The following is a 22,716-nucleotide window of genomic DNA, read 5'->3' as shown; positions in this document are numbered from 1 at the left end:
ATGATGGGGAAGATAATGGTGTCCAACTAGCTAAATAATTTATTTTGTTCTTTAAAAGATATGGAATGAAGTGGCACCGTAGAGCTAAGCACTGGTCTTCATTCTCATCCCATGCTGAGGAGCTTCGGGCCCCATCTGAGCAATGTATAAAAGGCAGGTGTGACCATCAAGCCACAACATTGAATGTTTTCAGTTCTCACGCCAGAAATTTTATATTCTAATGAGAATTGCCCTTTAAGCACTGTTCTTAGGAGGCTCTGCATTCATTTCACTCATTTCTATTCTCAAAACATTTGGAATACCTCATATATTTGTATACATGTATAGAGTATCCTTGTTTTATGGGTATTTTTAGGTGAATATTTAAGCTAGTTTCATAACGTTTTATGGCTATTTGTTATGCATTATAGTATTCTCTGAACACTATAGTTTCCTATGTCTTTGGGTTGAAAAATGACAGCAACATTGATATATTCTGGAGATCAGAAGTTCATGAGTGTTCGGTTATCTTCTGAATTACTGGCCCACCTGTAGCAGATACACTCTAGCCCCCTTAGGAAGCTAAGTACCATGAGAGTTGACCACACCCCATCATACTCTTAAAATATGCCCAAATCTCACTTTTTATTTTTAATGATTTTTTAAAAATAATTTTCATGTATGTAAATGTTTTTGTTCAGAAATACTTTCAAAATTATCTAGTACTACAAACAGATAATTAGCAGTGACTAAAAGGTCTTATGAATACCTTCTGATGTTGTTCCTCCTTCATCTTTTGCAATTTTTTGTTTTCTTCTTCCTTTAAAGAATCCTTATAAGCCCGGCTTCTGGCCTGTAAATGTATAGGGAAAAAAAAAAAAAATCACAGGGAAAAGCATTGCCACAATATACTAGTCTGCCTACCACAGGACTGGTTCTAATAACTCAACCTCTACACCAAGCATACAGTAAGCTCTCCATACACACTTGCTTATGGAGTGATTTATGCATATGTCTGAAGATGTCCCGGGGGATATATAAAAACAAGGCTAGTATATGCATAATCATCCAGCACATTTTAAAGGATGATCTAAATGTTTGTTTAATTAAGCTTAGAAAATAACCCTCAGAGATAATCAACATAGTTTATTCTTCTAGTTGTAAGGATTTGAAAAACATATTTAACTTTCCTCTATTTCAAGTATATTCCAACTAACATCAATTCTAACTAGACTCTGGTAAGCAGAGAGCATGGCGATGAAACTGACTTAGAATAAGCCCATCAAGGAGGAGGAAAATCTATAGTTTTTACCTCATTTACAACAGCGCCAATGCATTAAATCACCAGGCATTTATTTTTAGTACTTTATTTAACCCTTAAATTCTGTGAAGTAGATTTTATCCTCATTTTGTGAATAAGGAAATGGACTTGGGTATGTGAAATAATTTGACCGGACCACAAGGCCACAGTGGAGTTTCAGTTGCAGCTTGTCAGACTCGGAAGCCCTGAATCTGCCATTCTCCTCCTTGCCTGGACTGTCCCTCCTTCAGCCTTTCCCACTCCTTTGCTGCTCACCTAAAATGCTGTTGTATTCAACATATAGGGAACTCAACTAATGCCTTACACATGTAAATTCTGGAAAGTGGGTCCTGCCTAGGAAAAATATTGCTCTCAAATAAAGCTATATTCTTCTGTAAATTATATAGACTCCAAGTAGCTGATCAGTTAATCTCAGAGACAAGCAATAAAGACAGTGACTTTCGAAGCACTGACATACCTACTGCTCATTAATGGTAGCCCATTAAATAGCCTGTCAGCTGGTGATTGATACCATAGCATTCCAGAGATGCATTTCTTTCTAAGTCTTTGCATCCTTCATCGGTACCTGAAGCTCATTTTTATTTCTGAGAAGGAAAACAAAGGCTGTTCAGAAGCACAAGGGTCATTACTTCTGGCTGAATTAGAGCCTCAAGGGGCAGTGTTGGGAGAAGCATCACACACAGTAGGATACCCTCTAGTCCCACTGACCCAGCACGACAGGGTTTCACACACTGGCATAGTGACCGTGCCTTCTGGAATTTATGAGATTTCAAGTATATTGTCTGTTCATTTGTCGTATACTTTCTTGGCTCACAGTGATTTGTAGCCCACCCTCTGTAAGGTAGAGAGGGCAGCCTGATAAGCTAATATGTAGGAAATGCCATTGTTCCCATAAAACTACCAACAGCATCAGGGCAGCACACTACGTATTTCAGGCCTTGTTCTTTGGACTAATAACCCATAAAGCTTATGAAGGCTGCCCCCCACTGCCTTACTATAATTTTTCTTCAAGCACTTCTTAATTTATTCCCCCATTTTCTGTCACTATAAAAACCTACATTCCATCAAATAATAAGCACTTGCCAGGAAGGGAGAGAGGCCTTCTACAGCAGTACTACTACATCTGGAGTGAAACCCCAGATGTGTTCAGGAAGCCCTCACACATTCAAACCCTGCTTCATTAGACAAGCAAAAATATCCTAGGATTTTCTCTTATCTAAATCCTAAGCACAAGAGAACTGTGATAAGACATTGAAGGTGGAGAGTTGTTCTCTAATGAGTGGTTCTCTTCTTTTTACTTAGAGAAGGCTAGCCTTTATCACAGATATTCCATATAAGACCCGAAAGAGGAAAATGGACCAGGGACACACATCTTCTACTCAAGAGATTAAAAGGAGTAATAAAATATTTAGTTAAAGCAGATATGATGGCTGAGTGAGAAACCTAAATTCTATTTGTATAATTTCCTTTTAACATAACCACTTTATTGGTCTTTTATCAGAATAGGGGTCCTAGTTTTTCACTCAGAAAAAAAAAGACAGGGATTAGACACAAAGTGTCATTTAAAAGGCCACAGAAACTGGGAAATCACATGGCTCCTCAACTATGAAGAGTTTAAAGTTACTTGGAATCCTAATTCTTGCTTACCCAGCTGTGATTCCCAGGCAGGACAGGAAGTTTCTGTTCAAAAATAATGGGGGGGGGGGACTTTTGATCACAGTTTTTCTTAGTTCTAAATCCTGCAACTTCTGTCATTGTATTCACATGATTTTTCTATCACTAAGTATTAATATAATATCAATACTAAATTTTTGTTATTCAACCAAAATATACATTTTAACTCACCCTGCCCCAAAAGCTATGCTTATAATACATATGTTCAATAAATAATATGTAAGCCACTATGTGTAATCACTTCATAAGACATGATATCAGACCTTAAGTGATCAGAGCCTGGTGTGGAAGTCAGACAAGATATTACAGTGCAGCATGATGGGTATTATGACAGAAGAAGCTAAAAGGACATTTAATTAAACTGGATCAGAACACCTTCTTGGGGCATCTAGGTGGTTCAGTAGCTTAAGTGTCTGCCTTCAGCTCAGGTCATGATTCCAGGGTTCTGGGATGGAGCTCCAAATAAGGCTTCCTGCTCAGCAGGGAGCCTGCTTCACTCCCTGCCTCCTGCTCCCCCTGCTGGTGCTTTTTCTCTGTCAAATAAATCAATAAATAAAATCTTTAAAAAAAAAAAAAGAAAGAAAGAAAGAAAGAAGGAAACAACAAACACCTTCTCAAAATGGGTTGACATTAAGTTGTGTTTTAAAGAGTGAGTAGGGGAGCACCTGGGTGGCTCAGTCAGTTAAGCATCTGCCTTTGGCTCAGGTCATGACCCCAGGGTCCTGGGATTGAGCCCCATCTCAGGCTCCCTTCTCAGCATGGGAGTCTGCTTCTCCCTCTCCCTGCTTGTGCTTTCTTTCTCTCTCTGAAATAAATCAATAAAATCTTAAAAAAGAAAAATAGCGAGTAGGAATCAGACAAAGCAGGGGGAAGTTTACCGTGTGAACAAATGAAAAATAGCATGGTATTTGTTTGTTAGGGCTGCCATAACAAAGTACACAGTTTGGGTGGCTTAAATACACAGAAATTTATTGTCTCACAGTTCTAGAGACTGGAAGTTCAAAAATTAAGGTATCTTTAATGTTGGTTCCTTCTGAAGTCTGGGAGAGAAGGATCTAGGCCTCCCTCCTTGGCTTGTAGATAGCCATCTTCTCCCTGTCTTATCACATCATCTTCGTGGAATACACATTTGTCTCTGTGTCCAGATTTCCCCTTTTATAAGGACACCTCTCCTGTTAGATTATAGCCCACCCTAATGACCTCATTTTATTTTGATTATTTCTATAAAGACTCAATCTCAAATAGTCACATTGTGAGGTACAGAGGGTCAGGGCTTTAACAAATGAATTCTGGGGTGGGCAGGGAGACCACAGTTCAACCCATGACAAGCATTAGTTTTCCATTTCAAGATGGTGGAATAAAAATGTTTCTGCACCATCCTTCTCTCAAAAATTACCCCAAACAGAGGAAAAGATGAGTCAAACTCTACATTCAGAAACCAAGATACATCTGTATTCCCAGACAAAAATCTAGGAAGATGAAGAAACAATAAGCAAAAAGAGGAAAAGAGCGAAACAAAGGACATGCTGGCTGGGATGGAGGATACCCACAAGAAGCCGCTTTTCTCCACAGAGCAACACGAGGCCCCAAGAAGAATGCAACAGCTGCTGAGGATGACGGATGAAAGATAGGAAAGTGCCTCTGTCTGCTCCCACCCTGGAAATTCAGCCAGTAATTCTCCCAATTCTGGCAGTAAATCAGAAGGGTATTCTCTGGATAAACTAAACCAGGCACACCTAGCATGGAAGCTCATGGTGGTCAAACCCCAGATGCAGAGTGAAAGGACTGTATAAAGTCCGGGATACTGAGTAGTGAGCTTCCAGACCCCCTTCTTCGAAGTTATCCTCTGCTCCCTGCTCTGGGTCCTCTGAGAGCCAGAAGGTGATATTTTGTCCATGAAACAAGAACAGGCTGCTATTATTTTTTAAAGATTTTTATTTATTTGACAGAGATCACAAGTAGGCAGAGAGGCAGGCAGAGAGAAGAGGAAGCAGGCTCCCCACCGAGCAGGGAGCCTGATGTGGGGCTTGATCCAAGGACCCCGGGATCATGACTTGAGCCGAAGGCAGAGGCTTTAACCCACTGAGCCACCCAGACGCCCCAAGGTTGCTATTTCTAAAAAGTAACAAAGAAGAGAGAAGCTCCTGGAAAATAAAAATATCTCCCCTCTCCACAAAGGCGGCCAGTAAAATACTTAGAAGATAGTTAAGAAAATGTGTGAGATAACAGAAAACATAAATGTGTACACACACACACACACACATGCACACATACATCTCTGCCCCCATTCCTGGCACAGATATCAACAAAGGTTTTAACCTTTGTAACTTCCTAAGTGATAAGAGCATTAGGAGCATCTCTTGGGTTCATATTTCTTTGACTCCATCCCTTACACAGGGCTCCTAAACCCATATAAATTCCTAAGTGTTAAGAGCATTATAGTATCTTTTGTTCCAGTGAGGCTTGCTGGATGGACTCCTGGATGGGAAATGATCACTAGAAAGACCAAGCCATGATTAGACACTTGGAATCTCCAGACCTGTCCCCTCCAAACCTCCAGAGAGGGAAGAGGGGGTGAATATGGGGTTAATTATTGATCATGCCTATGTGACAAAGCCTTCACAAAATCTCAAAAATATGAGGGTTCTGGGAATTTCCAGGTGGATGAACACATCCACACTGGGACGGTGACCATATCCCAACCCAAAGGGACAAAAGCACCTGCAGCTCAGAACACTCCCAGACCTTACTCTTTGCATCTCTTCATCTGGCTGTTCATCTGTATCCTTTATCATATCCTTTAATAAACTGGTAAATGTATGTAAGTGTTTCCCTTAGTTCTGTGAGCCATTCTACAAAATTAAGGGAACCCAGGAAGGGGGCCATGGGAACCCGCAATTTGTTGCCATGCTGGACAGAAGTTATGGGTAACCTAGGACCTACTACTTGCAGTTTGGCATCTGAAGGAGAGGGCAGTGTTGTGGGACTGAGCCCTTAACCTGTGGGAACCTCCAGGTAGATAGTGTCCGAACTGAGTTAAACTATAGGACCCCCGACTGTTGTCACAGAATTAGTTGGTATGAAGCAAGCCCCCACACATCTCTTGTCAGATGTGTGTGTGTGGCTGTCATAGGACAGGAAAGGAGACACTCAGGAGGGAAAGGACTGGGGATTTGTCTAACCCAATATGCCAAGGAGGAGAAAAAAAAAAAAAAATCAAAGATAAATTAAAGGAGAAAAATTTTTTTTTTCCACAAAGAAGAAAATAAACCCAGGAGGCCTAGGATTTCAATAATAAGAATTCCTTGAAGAAAATGAAGGGAAATGAATCAAAGAAATGACACAAGAAAATCTGGAAAACCTAGAACTAGAAATGAGTTTCCAGACTGAAAATGAATATAAATGACCCTCATACTAGGACACATCATTACAAAATTACAGAGTACCAGTTGGGGGTGGGGGGAAGGAGATATTAAAATATTTCCAGGAGGGCGCCTGGGTGGCGCAGTGGGTTAAGCCGCTGCCTTTGGCTCAGGTCATGATCTCAGGGTCCTGGGATCGAGTCCCATATCGGGCTCTCTGCTCAGCAGGGAGCCTGCTTCCCTCTCTCTGCCTGCCTCTCATTCTACTTGTGATTTCTCTCTGTCAAATAAATAAATTTAAAAAAATAAAAAATAAAAATAAAATAAAATAAAATATTTCCAGGAGAAGCAGGGTAGAGCCCTTATATATAAGGATTGAAATTCAAATAGCCTTGTATTTCTCAGGAACCAATACTCAAATGTAAAATAGCAATGCCTTCAGAATTCTGAAGGAAAATTATTTCTAATTTGGAATACTTACCAGAAAATTACAAGCTAAGTGTGAGGACTGAATAAAGATAGTTTCAGAAATGCAATGACCTGAGCATGCTTCTTCTCTTGGGAGGCCACTAAATAATATGCTCCATCAAAACAAAGAAATAAAACAGGAAAATAGAAGATAGGAGACCCAGAAATCAGGGGACCCAACATAGGAAAACAAATAAGAGCAATTCCCTGGATGACCTTAAAACAGCGAGCCTTATCCTAGGCTACACGTTAGAATTACCTGGAGAGCTTTAAATGCCCTGAAGCCCAGGCCATAATACAAGAGGATCTCTGAGGTTATGACCCAGGCATCAGTGAATTTTAAAGCCCCCCAGGTGATTCCCAGGTATAGATGAGGTTGAGGACCATTTTGTGAAAGGAAAGTCCCAGAACAACAGCTGTGTAGGAGGCCAAATGAACAACCGGTCCAGGTTAAGGCAGAAGTGCTGCAAAAGGGCGGGTTCCAGGAGGGAAAAAAAACCGAAATTGACAGGTTATCTCACAGGAACAAAATGGAAAATTGTGTGGAAATTTGCATCAGAGACACTTGTTGGAACAGTCAAAAAATCTGGAGGGCAGTCAGATGTTCAGAGGAAACTAAGCAAATGTTAAAAACACAATTTTTGAGAAGTCGTAAAAGAAAGAAAATGCAAAGTATACTAACTGGATTGGCAGTGAGAAAAGAATTATGTAGCCATAGTAAGAGAAAGCATGAAATACTGAATTTTAGGAGAATGGAGGGGAAGGAATAAATTAACAAAATCTAAACTTAATTAGTCAAGCAATAGTAATCTATACATTACGAGATACATGAATCCAAATAACAAACAGCTAGGAGAGTGTGATAGAATGAATAATGGCGCCCCAAAGATGTTCACATCCCAATGCCTAGAAGCTGTGAATGTCATCTTATAGCAAAAGGGACTTTGCAGAAATGGAGGATTCTGAGATAGAAGAGGATCCTGGATGATCCGGGTGAGCCCAGTGTAATCACAAGGGTCCTTACAGGAGGAAGGCAAGAAAGTCAAAGGGAACTGACATAAGATGAAAGCAGAGAGTAGATGCAGCCACGTGTTGAGCAGCCAGAGTGTCGGTAGCCAAAGGGAAGCTAGAAGAAGCAAGGAACGGATTCCTTGAGCCCGCCTCGAGCTTCCAGGAGAAGCTAATTTAGCCCCTTCATACTCATTGCTGACTTCTGACGTCCAGATCTGTAATGGAATAAATCTGTGCTGCCTTAAGCCACTACGTTTGCAGTCATTTATTACAGCAGCAATGGGAAAAAAATTTTTTGAGCCACAACTGACATTACATTATATTAGTTTCAGGTGTATAGCATAATGATTCAATGTTTGTGTATACTGCAAAATGATCACAATAAGTCTAGTTAATATCTGTCACCATACATAGTTACAAAGTGTTTTCCTTATGACATGAACTTTTAAGATCTACTCTCTTAGTGACTTTCAAATACACAGCCCAATGTTGTTAACTAGAATTACATACAAGGAGTTTAAAATATTGGGAGTGGGCATGAGATGGAAAAGGTGGAAGGGACACATGTCGTTCTTTAAGTGTTGGCTTTTTAAAAACATGTGGCACATGAATAAAAGTTGAACCAAACTGCACTAGGACTTCCAAGGAGTGGAAGTGAAAGGAAATGGCTGGAAAGACGAGTTATGGAGCAGTGCCCCCAAACGTTAATGTGTACACAAGCCACCACAGACTGTTAAAATGCAGCTTCCTATTCAGGTCTGGAGTGGGGCCTGAGATCCATCAAGGCCTCCATAGGCTCCCAGGTAATGCCCATGCTCCTGGTCCATACCCACACTTGGAGTAGCAGAGACCTAGATTCCGTACAGAGAAATGTATCATGCAGGGAGGGAGGGGAGCAGAGGGCAGAAAAGGCTTTGTGTTTAAGCTAAAGAATTTTGACTTTATCTTTAATGATACAGGGAGCCACTGGGCAGTGACTAAACAAAATGAGACTTTTTACATTATTATTCTCCATGGAGAGGAGGCATGAGACAACCAAGTAGACTGGAAACCATTTCTTGTATAACCGGAAACATTCAATGTTAATGTTTAGGGAAGGCATGTTGATGCTGGGACTTCTGACTACACAAACACACACACACACACAGAGTACAGAGAACTGTATCAATCCATGTGTAAGTAAACACTGCATCTGTTTTCTGAAGTTCTTTTGTGTATCAAAGGAATTTTCTTGTGTCTTGATGGAATTATATAGTATTTATTAGATTCCCACCTGCCCATGGGAAGATCCACATTTAAGGAAGTATGATAAGAATAATTTCCTCAGAAAAGTTGCATTGTGTTAAAAAAAATTTTTTTTTAACTTGAAACCTTGCCGCTCATCACACCCCACATGAATGGGTACCACACAATGCTCACATTCCATACACTGACCATAGGTGAGGCAAACTGCTGGTGTCTTCTCCCCATGTCACAAAAGTGCCCTGTGTACGTGCAGCTTTCCTAAAGTGTTAGAAAAGTTTCTGCAGAGCGTTCTCAGAGGCATTCTATGCATATGGATTAGACAGAATGAGAAGAGTACAATATGGTTAAAAAAAAAATCACTTAGGGGCGCCTGGGTGGCTCAGTGGGTTAAGCCGCTGCCTTTGGCTCGGGTCATGATCTCAGGGTCCTGGGATCGAGTCCCGCATCGGGCTCTCTGCTCAGCAGAGAGCCTGCTTCCCTCTCTCTCTCTCTCTCTCTCTCTGCCTGCCTCTCCGTCTACTTGCGATTTCTCTCTGTCAAATAAATAAATAAAATCCAAAAATTAAAAAAAAATATTAAAAAAAAATCACTTAAAAATATATTGAACACTGGGGTGCCTGGGTGGCTCAGTGGGTTAAGCCTCTGCTTTCGGCTCAGGTCATGATCCCGCGGTCCTGGGATCGAGCCCCGCATCGGGCTTTCAGCTCAGCCAGGAGCCTGCTTCCCCCTCTCTCTCTGCCTGCCTCTCTGCCTACTTGTGATCTCTCTGTGTCAAATAAATAAAATAAAAATCTATAAAAAAAAAAAATATATATATATATATAGAACACCAACAAATTATTAATAGTTTGGTGTTGAAAGGGGAGCAGCTATTGAATGCACCTCTTAAAGAACCATCCCGGGAGCACCTGGGTGGCTCAGTGGGTTAAGCCGCTGCCTTCAGCTCAGGTCATGATCTCAGGGTCCTGGGATCGAGTCCCGCATCGGGCTCTTCGCTCAGCGGGGACCTGCTTCCCTCTCTCTCTCTCTGAGATCTTTCTCTGTCAAACAGATAAATAAAATCTTTGAAAAAAAGAAAAAAAAAAAAAGAACCATCCCGGGTCCCATGCTGCCCTATATTGTCTATTAATAGCTCTGAGGATCGTGTGACTAAGGCACTAATCAATCTACAGAAAACACAGCTCTGGGAGAGATGAGTCATGTTTTGGACAACAATATTAAAATTCAGGATGATCTTGTTAAATTGAAGAAACAAGCCAAAAAGCAATTGAGCAGGCACACACAGTTTTGCCAGGTGTTTCAAACCATAGGATTCGGGAAGCCCTCAAACAAAATCAAGACCATCCTGGCAGCCAAGCACCTAGTTGATAAAGCTATCCAGTTCCTGACTTCCCTTCCCTCCCTAACAGCCACAGGGTATCTGGATAGACATCAAGGACTGTCCCCTACACAGGATTTAACTCTACTACCTACAGCTACTCAAGTCTCTCCTCTATGGCCCTGCAGTGAGGGAAGGAATGACAGATATGACAGGATTTGTGGCAAGTCTAGACTTGGAACACCATATTAGAAGTGGACCAAAAAAATAAGGAACATTTCAACTTTTGTAAGAGCATAATGACTTTTCCCAACAAGTGTCATAATGTGTTCTTGACATTTTAAAACATAATCACTAAAGGAGGATGGAGAAGATGAAGATCAGGTTTCTCTAACCTCTTATTTACTTATCCAACCCCTGGAAAAGTGAACACTCTAGAAAACTTAAATCCATCTTTTCTTTCAACTATAACCTCTTCCCAGAGGCATCCTTAATTACATTTACTTTCGTGTCCCCAGTTAGCTAGTCAATAACCAAGGCCCTGCCAACTTGACCTTATAAGTGGTTTTCTGACCTATGCTCTATTATCTCCATCCTCCCACCCACTGACCTACTTCATGTCTTCATTATCCCTCACCTGGACTAATACAGAGCCTCTTAGAGGTCTCTCTGCCTCTCTATTCCTTTAGAGCCATCCTTCACATGGTTACCAGTATGATTCTGCCGAAATACAAATCTGACCTTGAACCTTCCCTGAAAATTTTTAGTATCTTTAGCACTCAAAGAATGAGATCCAAGTTTTCCAAAGCATCATACAAAGGTTTCACTGGGAGCATCACAGGATTCCCATGTGAGGCATTTCTGGATGGTCTTGATGTCTAGAGGATTCTACTAGCATTTTGTGCTCAGGGGTGGGGATGCCACACATCCTGCAGTACCCAAGACACCCTACAGAATGAACTACCCCCACCCAAACTGCCACCTGACTCCCTCATGACTCCTGCATCCTTCTTCAGCCTTCTCTAGAAGAGTGAGCTACACAACTCTTATTACCTAACACAAGCTGTGCATTTTCTTGCCATTATGCCTTAATTCTTGCTTTTGTGTTCTACTTCCTGACACCCGGAATGACTCCTCATGTTACTGACTCATCCTTTAAGCTCTAACTTTCTAACTGTTATATGCTCTATACTCACCTGTCCACTTTATAACTATGATTTTCACTTCACTTAACAAAAGTCCCTCCAGGCAGAGACTGTATGCACTTGGTAGACCCTATGTAAACATAAAAATCTGAAGGACAGAAAAATAGATGGATGACTAGGTGAGCTCAAAGGCTTTTCAGAGGCTGAAAGGTGCCCAAAATGTAGATAACAAGTACGGCATTGTTTTATAGTTTGAAGGAAGCAACAGTTGAAGTCAAAGTTTCAGATCAGGTCATCTGCCTTTAGTCCCAACAATCTATGATATAAGGATACTCTATGCCCTTAGTCCTCATTCACTAAATGCCTCTTTACAAAGTACCAGATGGCAACCCTGCATGGCATCCCACTTACCCAAGTTGAAGACTGTGGGTCATGAAGAGCAATTTGATGGGTACTTCTGTCTGGCAACTCTGCAGCCAGTCTGCTCAGGAACTCAGCAGTTTTGCTAGAAGAAACACAAATAGGTATTAGTGCTTTCATGAAAATAGAAATATTATTTATTGTGCCTTTGGATACTAGCGTAGACTTTTATTGGGTGATGACTGAAAATCTCCTGAGTAGAACAAAAGGTGAGTTTGAGTACAAGGTAGTATAGAAAACCAAAACAAAATGCTGTTGCAAGACCACATTATTGAACAACATTAGTCTAAAAAAATATAAAATTAGGTTTGTGGAATATGAACCTATGATTTCATATTCTCTACTTCAAATACCCTGACATGGAGATAAATGCTCTCTCAGATTCCACAGCGTGGGGTTCTAATTTCCCTTCTGAGCATTAAAGCTTGACCCTCAGACTTCACGAAAGAGCTGTGGTACAATGGGTCCCCTGTGACTCTCATTCCACACTGGTTTTACATGGCCCTTGATTCACTGTCTCCTCTCATTTCCCTCATGGCTTTGACTACTCTCAGGACACATAGTCCCTCCAATTCAGTAACTTTTTTTTTTTTTGAAGATTTTATTTACCTATTTGACAGAGATCACAAGTAGGCAGAGAGGTGGGAGCGGGGGAGGCAGGCTCCCTGTGGAGCAGAGAGCCCAATGCGGGGCTCGACGCCAGGACCCTGGGACCATGATCTGAGCCGAAGGCAGAGGCTTTAACCCACAGAACCACCCAGGCGCCCCTCCAATTCAGTAACTCTTAACCATATATGGATCATAGACTACCTCCCTTTGGGATTCTGAAAGCAAGGATGAACGCTCTCTCTCCATACGCACACATACACGTGCATGCGTGTGCATGCGCACACACACACACACACACACACACACCCTTCACATTGATTTGTACCTCCCGTGGAACTTAAGAAGTGCTGCTGGTCTAGCCTGCCTTTCTGATATCTCTTTTTAGCTCACAAAGATTGGCCTAGAAATATTATCATCAGTTTTAATAAGAAGTTCTTTGATTTTCCCCCCCAAATCCCAAACCATTGGAGGCACCTGGGTGGCTCAGTCAGTTAAGCATCTGACTCTTGCTTTTGGCTCAGGTCATGATCTCAAGTTCATGAGATGGAGCCCCAGGTCAGGCTCTACACTCAGCGGGGAGTCTGCTTGAGATTCTCTCTCCCTCTCCCTTTTTCCCTCTCCTGCTCTCCTTTTTTTCTCTCTCTTAAAAAATAAATAAATCTTGGGGCGCCGGGTGGCTCGGTGGGTTGAAGCCTCTGCCTTCGGCTCAGGTCATGGTCCTAGGGTCCTGGGATCGAGCCCCGCATCGGGCTCTCTGCTCAGCAGGGAGCCTGCTTCCTCCACTCTCTCTCTCTGCCTGCCTCTCTGCCTACTTGTGATCTTGGTCTGTCAAATAAATAAATAAAATCTTTTAAATAAATAAAACAAATATTTTTAATAAATAAATCTTTTAAAAAAAGAAAAAACCCATCACCCCAATCTCTCCACTCCCCTATGTCAAGCAAAGCACACTAGAATTATTTCCTAGCCCTTACTTCAGTGACTTTCCCATGCTGCCTACCATTGATCTCTATTCCTTTGTCCTTTCCTATTGTAATTTATGGGATTTTTGCCACCATATTTCACATTCACATCCAGATACCTCATAGAGGCCTAATTTATATTACATCTGCCTTCCTCCTTCTCTCAGTTATCCCTCTTCTTCCCCCTAATATTTTAGTCCTACTGCTAAGATCCAGTTCATCAAGCCCTTAAAATGTGGTCATCAAAGGAAACACAACTGGTCTGGTAAAAATAAATGGCATCCAGTGGAAGGAAAAATCAAAACAAGGAATTCAAAAGTAAACAGAAATGCCCACCTCACTTCAAATAATTACTTAGATAGAACATGGCATTTGAACAAGGTCAGAAGCTTAAGCTAGGAAAGGAAGAGCATAAAGTTAAGCGACGTACATAACCCTGAGGAACATAAGGCTTCGGCAGTTGAGACAAACAGCCTCTCCATTTGTCTAGGATTGCTTATCTTGCCCAGAATAGACAAGGAGACTAATGAAGTCGCAGAATCTGGAAGCTGCCCCACTGTCTCGGGGCTTTATGAAGTCATCAGTCAAAAGTGTTAAAAGAAGAGAGTTGCCAGAAGTTTGGATGAGACTTCTGAATATCCTTAGCTGAATTCAGACATAGGAAAAGCAGTAAAAAAGAAACACTGTGATAAACAACAAAGGAACTTCAGGCCAAGTTGACCGGCTGCCCTGCATTGTGTACTAATGGTTGCATCTTAACTGCTAGTGCCAAGTACTTAACTGCAGAGCCAATCACTAGCCATGGCCTCTCTGCCAATTATGACTGCCCCACTTATACCACAGGATTAAATCATAATGACAGGGCCACAGGACTGTCACAGGAATGCAAGTTGGGGTCTGCGCAGAATGCAGATTATTCCCAAAGATTAACTGTATAAACAAGCCAAGTTCCAAGCTACTTATTTCTCTACTATTAGTACCATGCCTACATATATAATTTAATTTCTATATATTGGCCAAAACTAAATTGGGATCCTGGTAGGCAATCGTGGTCATATTTAATAAAAATAAAATATACAACCTCCTTGAAGGCAAAAGTAGGAGAATCTCCTGGTGGGAAGTCTAACAAGACTAAGAACCCCAGACTGCAGCACTGAGTTACATTTCCCTTGGTGTTTCTTGCCCTTTGTCATTCGTGTGACTCTGCCACCTATCAAGGGGAATGACCCTCTTTTGCTTTATCACTCTAACCCAAGCATAAATAGATCACTCCTTTCCTTTATTCTCTACAGAACTGATGAAAGGATTACCAATAACTCAGACTTGACTTAGAAGATTTTGTCCACTCATGTCCAACTTAAGATCTTCAAGGGTCATTTCTGCTTGTTTTTAGGGTGATTCCTCTGGCTTATCCTAAAAGGTATCTTCAGGATAACCGCACTTCAACATAACCCAGCAGTAGAGACTGCTAAATGTCCAAACTCATGTTCTCCTCTTCTAGTCACACAACTTGACTACATTTCCTGGTCTCCCTTGCAGTTAATTTTGGGCACAAGGTTGAGTCTTGACCAATAGAACATGAAAGGGCGTGATGCATACCCTTTCCAGGATTAACTAATTATAAACTTCTTACACAAACCCCTCCACACATGTCTCTCCTTCTGTCTGGCTGGAGTAAAGATAAATCCCAGCACAAACTTGAAAATTGTATGTTGAAGGCAGGAAAGCCTATATTGGCTCAGTGCCTGACTATATGAGTAAAGAGGACCTCCACTCAAACTTGTTCACCCATGCCTTAAATGAGCAAGAAAAAAACCCCATATTACTCAATCTATATATATTTTAAAGTCTATTACATCCCCTAGAATACCCTTATAACACAACATAAAGAAATATATACAAGAGAATCATTTCTTAATTCAAGTGATCAACTCTGGAAGTATAAGAGCTGAGGAAAAAGAGGGGTAAAAAAAGATTTTGAAGGATTCAGCTAGGCAGCTTAGGTATTTCAGAACCTTAGTTGGGGGAGGAAAAGGTGGGAAAGGGGAAGAATCTATTTATCCTTGAGCTTTGTCTTGTCAGTTCTAGAAGCTACTACCTAGGCCCAGAGTATATAAAAGTATGATAACCTTCCAGATGCTAGGGAGGGTGTCTTGCAAAACTCATCCCTTTATAAATTGTTAACGGAAGGGAAAATCAGTGTTACCAACTTTAGAGAGTAATTTGACAATACTTAGTAGAGTTGAGTATATGTGTCATGTCTAAATGCCTACTCTAGAGAAACTCTTATATAGGTATTTAAAGACACCTGAACAGCATCATTTGTAAAAGTCTCAGAGATAGAGAGAAGGAAGATAGATTGAGCCAGGTGTGGGATGGGGTGGGAGAGATGAGAATGGATAGGAAAAGGGAAATGAACTTGATCTACATCAAGAATCAATATGGTTCAGTTCCAAAAAACAGTATCCAGTGGGGGAGAGGAGGAATTGTGAAAGTATGATACAGTGATCAAAATATCTGAAGGACGCAAAACAATATTCTGAATATGTGAGTGGAGGGGGCTCTGTGTTTTCATATATATGTAATAAAATTGGAAAAATACACATGATGAGAAAAAGAAAAGCAGCTCAAAACATCTGGGAACTGTTCTAACACATCTACCACTCAATGTTATTACAAACTAATCTGACTAAACTATGTTGTTCTACTAATGGACAAAAACGGTCCCACAGAGCATCCATTTCACACAAGTATATCTCACAAATTACCAAATATCCCCCATCTTGATAAATGATTGGCAACTTCCTCACCAGCTACAGCTTTATACTCATCTAGGCTGTCCTTCCTATAGGTAAGATTTACCGAGACACCCATAGAATCATCCCCACGTGCTGACAACACATAACCCAGAGCAATCCCCTGCTTCTTTTTTTTTTTTTAAAGATTTGATTTATTTATTTGACAAACAGAGACACAGTAAGAGAGGGAACACAAGCAGCAGGAGTGGGAGAGGGAGAAGCATGCTTCCCACTGAGCATGGAGCCCGATATGGGGCTCGATCCCAGGACCCTGGGATCATGACCTGAGCCGAAGGCAGATCTTAATGACTGAGCCACCCAGGCACCTCTATCCCCTACTTCTTTAGACCCTTCCCAAAATTACCCAACCAAAACCTAAATCCTAATCAGTTATTCCTGGCAGCCTTACTGAGATATCCCACCATTTCTTATGGTGTGTGTTTTTCTTTATCTGCAACAAGTAATAAACCCAGCATGTTCAACTACAGGTGTATCCCTGGTGGTCTTTGGCTGAAGGGCACTGACAAATGTTACATACCAGAACAACTGTTAATGCTACCAGAATGATGGAGGGATGGGGGGAACAGTGAAAGGGTTCATCAGTGTCTATGCCATTTAAATTTCTTTTTAAAAACGAACTACATGGGGCACCTGGGTAGCTCAGTGGGTTAAGCCTCTGCCTTTGGCTTGGGTCATGGTCTCAGGGTCCTGGGATTGAGCCCCTCATCAGCTCTCTGCTCAGCAGGGAGCCTGCTTCCCCACCTCCCTATCCCCGCCTGCCTGTCTGCCTACTTGTGATCTCTGTCTGTCAAATACATAAATAAAATCTTTTTTAAAAAATGAACCACATGTGGTATATATACACAATGGAATACTATGCAGCCATCAAAAGAAACGAAATCTTGCCATTTGCAACAACATGGTTGGAACTAGAGCGTATCATGCTTAGCGAAATAAGTCAAGCAGAGAAAGACAACTCTCATATGATCTCCCTGATATGAGGAAGTGGTGATGCAACATGGGGGCTTAAGTGGGTAGGAGAAGAATCCATGAAACAAGACGGGATAGGGAGGGAGACAAACCATAAGTGACTCTTAATCTCCCGAAACAAACTGTGGGTTGCTGGGGGGAGGGGGTTGGGAGAAGGGGGGTAGGGTTATGGACATTGGGGAGGGTATGTGCTTTTGGGTAAATTGGAAGGGGAGGTGAACCATGAGAGACTATGGACTCTGAAAAACAATCTGAGGGGTTTGAAGTGGCGGGGGGGTGGGAGGTTGGGGTACCAGGTGGTGGGTATTATAGAGGGCACGGCTTGCATGGAGCACTGGGTGTGGTGAAAAAATAATGAATACTGTTTTTCTGAAAATAAATAAATTGGAAAAAAATGAACCACATGTAAGCAAAATCTTAGGTATGACTTTAGTGGTTGGTACCTATTCTCTGTGATTTTGAAATGTTTCTCAAAAAGAGAAAAAGCATACATACCATTGTGGTGCTTTTTGGGGAAAAGCTCTACACATGCCATTCTAGGTTCCTCAGAACAATAATTTCCAAAGTGCCAATAGGAAGACCTGGGTGAGACTAGCATCGTGAGAATCACTGGTCTTGCTTCTTGGAACTTACTGGATGCAAGACTTGGACTTTCTAATTCAGCATGCCTGGAGCAGGATCTGAGTTTGTTTCTCAAAAGCACCCCTGGTGGGGCGCCTGGGTGGCTCAGTGGGTTAAGCCGCTGCCTTCGGCTCAGGTCATGATCTCAAGGTCCTGGGATCGAGTCCCGTATCGGGCTCTCTGCTCAGCAGGGAGCCTGCTTCCCTCTCTCTCTGCCTGCCTCTCCATCTACTTGTGATTTCTCTCTGTCAAATAAATACATAAAATCTTTAAAAAAAAAAAAAAAAAGCACCCCTGGTGATCTTGAGAACTACTATAGCCTTACAGATGGATATTTAATATGCATAATTCTGTTAGGTCCATGTGATTCTGACTTAAGATTAAATCATGCTATAACACACATTTGAAAACAAAACCTCAGTGTGTCTTAGAAGCCATTCTATAGGAGTACTATCTAATAATACATTCTTCCTATCTTTCACAATACTTCCACAAACCTGAACTTCCCCACCATGAGGTTTAGGTGAGCAAGTAATCATTGTTACATTCACATTGCCTGCATTTGTGCAGGCAACAGATATTTCTTTAGTCTCTGCTTTGTGCTTAGTAATATGGGTTATCAGATAAACTAAACAGATACTGTTTTGCCTGAGTCAGTTTCAGGTAAGTGGGTATGAACAAAAAGTATTCATATAAGCACTCAGAGCTAAATCAGTGGGGAAATTTTTGAGGATAACAGGATATTAGAATAGTCCTAAAGAATCTCCCCCAGTTACAAAGGGAAAAAATAACTTTACAGTGGAGATTACCACAACCAAGTATTGAGAGTTAATAACACCAATAATGAGGACATCAACAGCACGTACCCTCTGGTATGATGCTCTAAGGACACGACATCACTTCTTAGTTTTCTGAAAATTAAAACCTCAATCTGATCATTAAAAAAATTAGATAAACCCAAATTTGAGATACATTCTACAAAGTATCTAACCAATACTGACTGAAAGTGTCAATGTCTTGAAATGTAAGGCAAAAATGAAGCACTGCCACAGATTGGAGGAAACTAAAGTCATGACCAATAATTATATTATGTGATCCTGAATCAGATACTAAAATAGAAAAAGAACACTAGAGTGAAATTCTGATAAAGCCTGTAGTTTGTAGTGCTATATCAATGTTAATTTCCTAGTTTGATCATTGTACTATGGTTTTATAAGATATTAACATTAGGGGAAGGTAGAAGATCTTACTCAAAATGCTATATTATTTTTGTAACTTTCTCTTCACTGAAAACTATTTCTTTTTAAAGATTTTATTTATTTACTTGACAGATAAAGATCTGTCAAATCTTTGACAGAGAGAGAGAGAGAGGAGGAGGCAGGCAGCTCCCCGCTGAGCAGAGAGCCTGACATGGGGCTCCATCCCAGGACCCTTTCCTTTACAAATGCCTTTAATTCTCTCCCTCCTCTTTCTCAAATAAAGTCAACCATCTGCTTTCTCTGCATGTGTACCAGAACAAGTGAATCAAACTTGAGGAAAAATAACAGATCAGGTGTAGGCATGGAGGAGGATGGAAGAGCAGTGGGACAGATTGGCTTCACCTGAAATTCACAAACACTGACGTCACTCTAAACTGAGCCCACACCAGCTCCTGCCTGGACTCCAGCAGTAATGTTGTCTCTAGCTTCTCCATCTCTATTCTTGCCTCCTCGCATATATTCTGGACACAGCAAATGATAATCACCTCTTAAAAAGAATAAAAAAGCTTCTGAAGGTTTGACCCCAATAGCTTAAATAAAACCCAGACTGTATGCCATGATGTGCATGATCTGTCTGGTTCCTGCCATCTTGGCAACTTCAGGATCTGTTGTTCCCCATTTCAACCCCAATATACCTGCTTCCTTTCAGATTATGGTATACACTGTGTGCTTTTCCCTCAGCCTTGGGCCTTCTTCCCTGGTTTTCAGCAGAGCTCATTCTTTCTCATGCTTCCATCTTCGGTTCAAATGTCATTTTCTCAGAGATTCATGCCTTCCTGATCATGCTAAGGAGATTCTCCCCTCCCAGTCCCAGAATTCTTGATCACCACTATGTTCTGTCATAGGAATTATAGTCTGTTTTCCTATATATTTCTTGGCGAGCTTGTTTATCATCTGAATTTCCACGTTTGATCATGGGGCTTTATTTGTTTTATTCATAATACATACCTAGAATCTAGTAACCTAGTAACCTGGTATAGGGCTTTGCCAATTTTTCTAGAGTTGCCCTTTTCTTATTACTTTGTGGAATTCTTTGTTAAGTTAATCCTTTGTCCATTACTCTTTGAGGCAAATATTTTCTCCTAGACTCACTTGTAATGTTTTTCACTGTGTCTCCTACCATAAATATTTTCTGTAGTTAAATCTGTACTTTTCCTTATAGCTTTTGAGTTATGTGCTTGACTTAAAATTTCTAAAAACATTCTTCATTACATTCTAATTTTGTTGGTTCAGTACAATTTGTCAAAAATTGTCTTTTTGACACTGATTTGAAAGAATACTTTTATCAATCGCTGAAGTCCTAAATACTAAATGCCCATATATTCATGGGTCTACTTGTAAATTCTTTCATTGAGTAGATTTATTTATTACAATGCCAATAACACTTTATTACTACCATACTTTTTTATTACATATATGATACCTGGTACAATAAGCCTCTCCCAAGTCCCTTCAATTTTTCATTTTTAAGTTTATCTACTTTTTTTTTAAAGATTTTATTTATTTATTTGACACAGAGAGATCACAAGTAGGCAGAGAGGCAGGCAGAGAGAGAGAGAGAGGAGGAAGAAGGCTCCCCACTGAGCAGAGAGCCGGATGCGGGACTTGATCCCAGGACCCTGAGATCATGACCCGAGCCGAAGGCAGCGGCTTAACCCACTGAGCCACCCAGGCGCCCCTATCTACTTTTTTAGTATTTTCTCTTTAAACTTGGTCTATCAAATTCCATAAAAGCCCTGTTCAGGAGAAATATTATCTTTATAATATTGATTTTTTTCCTTTTATCATAAATGGTCTATATTTATTTTCATCTTCCTTTAGGTATTTCACTTATATAGGGTCTATTTATTAGACTTATAACTACCTATTTTACAGTGTAGATGATTATTTTAAGTGGGGCTTTTCTTTCAATCATATTTTATAATGAGCTTTTGATTGTGTATAAGAAGACAAATACTGGGGCACCTGGGTGGCTCAGTGGGTTAAACTGCTGCCTTCAGCTCAGGTCGTGATCTCGGGGTCTTGGGATGGAGCCCCACATTGGGCTCTCTCCTCAGCGGGGAGCCTGCTTCCCCCTCTCTCCCTCTGCCTGCCTCTCTGCCTACTTGTGATCTCTGTCTGTCAAATAAATAAATAAAATCTTTTAAAAAAGACAAATACTTGCCTATTGGCTTTAGAGCCATTCATTTTAGTTGATCTATTTGTACCAGTTCTAGTAATTTTTTAGTCTGGAATGTTTTAGACAATCAGAGACACTTACCCCTTTCTAAAGAGCCAACATTTAGGCTCTTTATTTCTTTGTTAGAAATAGAAAAGGTCTCTAGTTGCAGGTCAGTAATAAACAAGGACTCTCATCATCCTGTTCCAGACTTCACTAGGGGAAGCTGGCTTTCTTCCTAGAATTTCAAACGAAATCTAACAACTTCTTTGAAGGTTTAGTAGAACTCACTGGAAAAAACCCAACTGGGTCTAGGGTCTTTTGTAGGTCAAAGTCAAACTACCTTTTCCCTTCCATTTATAGTTTTTATTCTATTCAGGCTTTAAGCCTAGTTGTACATATTTGCCCAGGAAAGACTTTTTTTCACCCAGATTTCCTCATTTAACAATTAGAAGTAGGACATAGTACTTTGCTCTTCCAGAATTTTGGTTATACTTCCTTTCTTGTTCTTGTAGTTCTTTTTTTTTTTTCTTTTAAAATCAGACAAGTTCAAAATTTGTATAAAATTTTATCAGAATTTTAAAAACTTTAGTGTTTGGGTTAATTTAATAAATTAACCCAACCCAGATGATAAATTCTTCCTCTACCTTATTAAAAATCTTTTTCCATATTATCCTTCCATCTCTTCTATCACTTTGTATTTATTTATTTTATGGTTATAATACTATCTTAATAAAATGCTTTGGATTTTTTTACTTCGATTTTTACTAAGAGCTTTTAAAACTACATTTTCTAAATAATTTTGTTGCCACATTCTATAGGTTTTAACACAGGATACTTTAGAATTTGTATTCCTTTATCCCTAAGTAATTTATAATTTCAGTTTGGGTTTCAATTTGTAGGTCATTTAGATAAATGATAAGAAAAAAAGTTAAAGCTTCTTATTGCTTAATTTCTAACTTCATTAGATTTTTCTTAGGAATGGTGCTTTCTAGGATTTGGGAGTATTTGGGGGGCCTGAGAAACTTTGACACCTTAGTCATAGCCAATTGTAGTTACAAATGTCAGTATTTGTAAAGAATATGTTTTGCTTTGTTTGGTTTTGTTTCAAGTAGGCTCCAGTGTGGAGCCCAACATGGGGCTTGAACTCATTACTCTGAGATCAATACCTGAGCTGAAATCAAGAGTCAGACACTTAACTAACTGAGCCACCCAGGCACCCCAAGAATATATATTTTCATAAACTATGTACAGCACTTTATAACTGTCTATATAATCATACTGAGCCACTGTTATTCAAATCTTCTATTCCTTTATTTTCAACTCTTGTTTTGCAGCATCTCTTGTGGTAGCATATAGCCAGAGTTTCATCTTTT

The 22,716-nt window shown here is 40.4% G+C and overlaps 1 protein-coding gene across 3 annotated transcripts in view; it reads right to left on the bottom strand.

Moving 5' to 3' along the window:
* The window catches only part of EPSTI1 (epithelial stromal interaction 1), an 86,915-nt gene that overhangs the window by 24,880 nt on the left and 39,319 nt on the right, over nucleotides 1-22,716 (bottom strand). For all 3 annotated transcript variants that reach the window (XM_044249800.1, XM_044249799.1, XM_044249801.1), the window contains exons 7-8: nucleotides 11,935-12,028; nucleotides 749-832 (exon numbers count right to left, since the gene is read on the bottom strand). In XM_044249800.1, the coding sequence (XP_044105735.1) occupies nucleotides 749-832; nucleotides 11,935-12,028 (178 nt within the window). The remainder of the gene's footprint in view (nucleotides 1-748; nucleotides 833-11,934; nucleotides 12,029-22,716) is intronic.

Source organism: Neovison vison, chromosome 5, assembly GCF_020171115.1.
Source record: "Neovison vison isolate M4711 chromosome 5, ASM_NN_V1, whole genome shotgun sequence".
Taxonomy (NCBI): Eukaryota; Metazoa; Chordata; class Mammalia; order Carnivora; family Mustelidae; genus Neogale; species Neogale vison.
Note: the sequence above shows the minus strand (reverse complement) of the source record. Positions and strands in the feature narration are given on the sequence as shown.